The 6,391-nt window shown below is 39.0% G+C and overlaps 1 protein-coding gene across 1 annotated transcript; it reads left to right on the top strand.

The window, feature by feature from the left end:
• Positions 1-879: 879 nt before the first annotated feature.
• On the top strand, positions 880-1,791 carry LOC110288195 (putative vomeronasal receptor-like protein 4). Its single transcript, XM_021154613.1, has one exon. The coding sequence runs from the start codon at positions 880-882 to the stop codon at positions 1,789-1,791; it is 912 nt and encodes a 303-aa protein (XP_021010272.1).
• Positions 1,792-6,391: the final 4,600 nt, after the last annotated feature.

Here is a 6,391-nt window from a genome sequence, read left to right as displayed (position 1 = left end):
TTCAGTTTCCACGTGAATGTTGGTTTTCCATTATTTATGTTGTTATTGAAGATCAGCCTTAGTCCATGGTGGTCTGATAGGATGCATGGGACAATTTCAGTCTCTTTCTTTGAATCTGAAGTTTCACTAAAGGTCATGGGATGGGACATAATTAGGAGAGGCCTAGGGCCACTTAGAACCACAATTAATCATCATAGGGTATGGAAATTATACTAATGAAATGTATCTATCTTTTAAATTCATATTCTGGGGATATACGATTTCTTTGAAAAAGGATCATAAAAACAGATAGATTGAGAAAGGTATTTGGCAGATTGAAATAGTGGGATTACCATGAATTATCACTGTGATTGGATTAGAATTATGAATTAAACATGGATAGTTGCAAACTAGAGTATAGTAAAATTATAGAAAATGATACTGAATCAACTGGTATATTGGATTTCTTTGGAGAATACTTTCAGGTTAATATAACATTTATTCCTTTGAAGGAATATGATTAACATTCTATACTTATTACTACTATTAAATCTTTAACTACAGAACAAGGCATTTAAATAAATAGGACCATATTTCTAAGGCATGAGACTCAGGTGTAGTACAGAACCACTGAGTATTCTGTACAGATATGATTGTGATAGTAATTATTATATATACTTTTCTATATGTAAAGCAGATACATGGAAGTAGCAGGAACATAGGTTATAATGTACATTCTGGAAGATCAAGAATTAAAGAGTCATGATAGTCAAGAATTAGTATTTAAAATAGAATGATTATGTAGCCAGTGTATCTCAAACTTAATGTATGCTCTATTATTTTTTCAGCTATATGAAATAAGCTTCCACTAAGCTCTTAAGATGAATACAATCTCCACTTATGTTCTCAATCAAGAATGTTCTTTATTTCCAAGCTGGGTTTGGAGTCCTAGCCAATATGTTTCTTGTTTGTTTCTATATTTACATAATCCTAGGTCACAGACCTAAGCCCACAGACCTGATCTCCTGTCAACTGACCTTCGTTCATATAATCATGTTCCTCACTGGAGGGGATATTTTGCTTACAGACTTTTTTGAGTTATTGAACATTGAGAATAACATCAAGTGTAAGGCAACTTTTTACATAAGCAGGGTGATGAGAGGCCTCTCTATCTCTACCACCTGCCTCCTGAGTGTGTTCCAAGCTGTCACAATCTGTCCCAGTACTACATTGTTGGCAAAATTTAAACACAAACTAAAAAAATACATGATATATGCTTTCTTATGTATGTGGTCTTTCAATTTGTCCTTCAGTAGTAACCAGATCTTCTTTGTTGGTGCTTATACCAATGTGAGTGAGACCAAACAGATGAAGGCTACTAAATACTGCTCACTCTTACCCATGAACAACATCATCAGAGGACTTATTTTAACAGTGACAACTTCCAGAGATGTATTTCTTATAGGAGTCATGCTAACCACAAGTACATACATGGTGATTATCTTGTCCAGACATCAGAGGCAATGCAAGCATCTTCATAGCATCAGCCATCTGAGAGCCTCCCCTGAAAAAAGGGCCACTCAGACCACCTTGCTGCTTGTATTTTTCTTTGTGGTTTTGTATTGGGTGGACTTCATCATTTCAACGACCTCATTCCTGTTATGGAGGTATGATCCAGTCATCCTGACTCTTCAGAAGTTTTTGATGAATGCCTATCCCACAATTACTCCTTTGGTACAATTCAGTTCTGATAACAGAATAATCATTATGCTGAAAAACCTACAGTCAAAACACCACCATATGTATTTTTAAAAATATGTTTTCACTCTTCTTTAAAAACCTATTAATTAATTACTTATTTATATGTATAAGTGTTATGCTAGAGTGCATGCATGTGTGCATTCCCCTGTGCCCACAGAGGTGAGAAGATGGCAGGCGCTCCCCTCGAACTGGACTTATCACTGGTTATAAAGAATCATCCTGTGTAGCACCAGTTATTTTGTTTCCAAAATATAGATTATTTTTACACTTAGTAACAAAGGAAAATTATTCACGTGATTTTAAATATAATATGTGCTATTACACATGTACATTCTCTTGACATTTCTGTTGTCAAGTAGTAGAGAGTCCTTAAATTAAGTGTACACAATAAGTTGATATTTCCACATGAATTTTCTTTCCCTTTTTACTTTATATAATAAATATTACTTTGATGCTGAAGTTATTCAAAAGAAGATTCTCATTGATATTCACTTTTTTCTTTTTCCTTTTTCTTTTTTATTAGATATTTTATTTACATTTCAAATATTATTCCCTTTCCTAGTCCCCCCCCCCCCCGAAAATCCCCTATTCCTTCCCCTGCCCTCTGCTCCCTGACCCACTCACTCCTGCTTCCTGGCCTTGGCATTCCCCTATACTGGGGTATAGAACCTTCACAGAACCAAGGTCTTCTTTCATTTATGACCAACTAGGCCTTCCTCAGCTACCTATGTAGCTAAACTCATGAGTCCCACCATGTGTTTTCTTTGGTTGGTGGTTTAGTCTCATGGAAATCTGGCGGTCCTGGTTAGTTCATATTGTATTTATGTTTACTCATCAAAAATAGTTTAAGTATTTTATTGTAGCTTTATTTCTCCCCTAATCATAATTCATGTGGATCCATAAAAAGAATGTGAATTTTAAGTTTCCACTTTTACCAGAGATATTTAATGGGTCTTTTATGAAAATACCTTGTGCCTATTTATCTGTACTTCATTTATCTACTTGTTGAAATATTAATGGTAAATAAACATTTTTTATATACACATACATCTTCTACAAGGTGTTTATTGTGTATCTGTATACATGTATGTATGTGCTTGTTCACAGGGGAGGGATGTGTGTCTATGTTCTCATTGAGAGCAGGAGTTAATGTTGGCTGTTGTTCTTCATCTGCCATTCATCTGGTGTCTTGATAGAGCATCTCTCTCTGTGATCTGTACCAGGATAATAGTCTCAGTGTTTCTCCTGTCTCTGTCTCTCCAGCTCTGTGACCACAAGTGTTTACCATCATACTCTATCATTGCAACATCGTATTTCTTTTATTGAAAAAAAGGTCTTTTTCACATAATATATTCTGATTAGGATTTCCACTTCCCCTACTGCTCTCAGTTTTATATTCTTGCCTCATCCTCTACCCCCATCCATTCATAACTATCTATTCCATTTTCCTTTTTTAGGGAGATGCAATGCTGTTCCAGGAAGTATTTGTGAATGCCAAAAGACCATCACGGATCCAGTTTTGATGTAATTATACTAATGTCACTTTATTACAAGCTTGGGCTTTGGTTCTTCTCTAACCCAACCTTAGTAGAGGAGGAATAGATGGCAGAGCAGCCTCATACCCTTAGCAGGACAAGATTTTATGGAGGCTGGTTTTGAAAGGAAATAAAACTTCAGACTTGTGATTCATGTAATGTATGTCAAATAGCCCAAAGAGTTGTTTGTGAGCTTTGAAACCTGGGGCTGANAAAATAGCAGAACAGGCCAGGACATGCCCGGGCAAGCCTGTTGTTACATGTCCTGACTGGCCTGGTGCCTCCCTATCTCCCGTCCTTCTGACAGTCTGTTGATGTTTAAATGGACCAATCATGTGAAACCGCGCCAATTCCTCCCCCAGCCCCACCCCTTTTCTATAAAAGTCCCTAGCTTCCAAGCCTCGGGGTTGAAACCACTGTCTCCTGTGCGAGATACGTTTCAACCCGGAGCTCCGCCATTATGGCTCCACCATGTGGTCAACACCTCTGTCTCCTGCGGGAGATATGTGTCGGCCCGGAGCTCTGTCATTAAACTACCTCGTGTTCTTACATCAAGTTGGCCGTCTGTTCGTGATTCTTGGGTGCACACCGAATTGAGAATTGAGTGGGGGTTTCCCCACTAGGTTCTTTCAGTTTCAAGATGGAATAGGTTTGTCAGCTCAGCATCCTTCCACTCCTTCTTTTATTCTATACCTAACCTTATGGTTATGTGGGTTATGGCTTGATTATGAATGACTGAATAGTTAAAATTTACATATAAGTAATAACATATACCATGTTTGTTTTTGTAGGTCTGTTTACATGTCTCTGAATGAGGTTTCCCTGTTCTATCCTTTTACTTGCAAATGCCATTACTTAAATGGCTGAGTAGTGTTCTATTATATAAATACATCACATCTTCTTTGCTCATTCATCTGTTGATGGACATCTTGGTTTGTGGGACTGTGAAAGGCAGCCTGTTTTGGTTGCATGAGGCTTGCTCCAGAGACCTAGTAGAAAACTCTACAAGGGACAGAACAGTGAGCCATGTTCCCAGAGATAGATGCCTGAAACCATAGAGCCCCCAACTCCATAATTTTGTGACTATCAGTCACACAGACTAATCCCCAAGCTTCTGGCATTTTGGCAAATTCCACTCTCATAGTTACCTGACAATAGCCAAGTATGCTCCTCTCCACAGCTACCCTGCAACTGTAAGATAGTCCACCCCACTATAAAAGGTGCTGCTTGGCCCCTCCTCTATTTTTTTTTTTTTTGGTGATGTATGCATTTTGTTTCTGTTTTTGTTTTTTTTTTTCAAGTTGGATTTTTTATTATTAGATATTTTCTTCATTTACATTTCAAATGCTATCACAAAAGACCCCTATACCCTCCCTCTGCCCTGCTCCCCTACCCACTCACTCCCACTTCTTGGCCCTGGCTTTCCCCTGTACTGGGACATATAAAGTTTGCTAGACCAAGGGGCATCTCTTCTCAATGATAGCCAGCTAGGCCATCTTCTGTTACATATGCAGCTAGAGACATGAGTTCTGGGAGTACTGATTAGTTCATATATATTGTTGTTCCAACTATAGGGTTGCAGACCCCTTCAGTGCTACATCCACTCCAGTAGTGACAAATATGACAGGCCCCGAAAATCTGGGTGCTGTCCCGAGGTGAAAAGTTCGCAGAAACTTAGTCTCCTGGAATTGTGGCATCCTGTATAAAGAATGCTCCAATGTCCTTGGTTTAGTTGGTAAACAGATCTGTGTGCTTTCCCTTAATATTGCTTTATTACAAATGCTCCTAAGGATTGAGTTTTTGACATATAGCTAAGTTAGATTCTAGGCAGACCTTGATCCGACCTTGGGCATGGATAGCTAAATCACTGCCCTAAACAGGAATTTACCATTGCCTAAGAAGAAGGAAATTTGTGATCTAAGAAGGAACCAGAGTAGAAACTTAGAACTATAGATAGCTGAGTTATGCCCATACACAAGTATTTACAATGGCCTAGAGGGAAGGTGGACTATAAAATAGACTAGAATAGGAACTAGCTGGGCAAGAAGCCTTTGACCCTGGCTTCTAAGATTAAGTGGATCTTAGATGGAGCTGTTTTTGATCCCAGTTGTTAACATTGAACTTTATCCCAGTTGGTTCCTGCCAGTCCTTCCATGTTTGCATTCCTCTGTTTTGTGTAAGAAACCTCTTTGTAACTTGCCTGTGTGTCACCCAACTTCCCTACTTCCTTCTGTATAAAAAGTTTGATGCTCCATTTGACAAATTACATTCAGATTCTACTCAATCTCATGTGTCACTTCTGTTTGTTATTGGCCGACTCCTTGTCCCCTGACAGAGACCAGTTCCACAAAAATATGAGACCAAAAAAGGGGATAGTCTGCAGCACTTCAGCACTTGGGTACTTTCTCTAACTCCTACATTGGGGGCACTGTGTTACATCCTATGATGTAGTGGATGACTGTGAGCATTCACTTCTGTATTTGCCAGGCACTGGCAAAGCCTCACAGGAGACAGCTATATCAGGGTCCTTTCAGCAAAAATCTTGCTGGTGTATGCAATAGTGTCTGTGTTTCATGGCTGATTATGGGATGGACCCCTGGGTGGGGCAGTGTCAGGATGGTCCATCCTTTTGCCTTAGCTTCAAACTTTGTCTCTGCAACTCCTTCCATGGATATTTTATTCCCCATTCTAGGGAGGAATGAAGTATCCACGAGTTGGTCTTCCTTCTTGATTTTATGTTTTGGAAGTTGTATCTTGGGTATTCTAGGTTTCTGGGCTAATAGCCACTTATCAGTGAGTGCATATCCAGTGAATTCTTTTGTGATTGTGTTGCCTCACTCAGGATGATATCCTCCAGATATATCCATTTGCCCGAGAATTTCATAAATCCATTGTTTTTAATAGCTGAGTAGTACTCCATTGTGTAAATGTACCACATTTTCTGTATCCATTCCTCTGTTGAGGCCCCAGCATTGTATCACAAGAGACAGCTATATCTGGGTCCTTTCAGCAAAATCTTGCTAGTGTATGCAATGGTGTCAGCGTTTGGAAGCTGATTATGGGATGGATCCCTGGATATGGCAGTCTTTAGATGGTCCATCCTTTCGTCACAGCTC

This window comes from Mus caroli, unplaced genomic scaffold, assembly GCF_900094665.2.
Source record: "Mus caroli unplaced genomic scaffold, CAROLI_EIJ_v1.1 scaffold_23830_1, whole genome shotgun sequence".
Classification (NCBI taxonomy): domain Eukaryota; kingdom Metazoa; phylum Chordata; class Mammalia; order Rodentia; family Muridae; genus Mus; species Mus caroli.
Note: the sequence above shows the minus strand (reverse complement) of the source record. Positions and strands in the feature narration are given on the sequence as shown.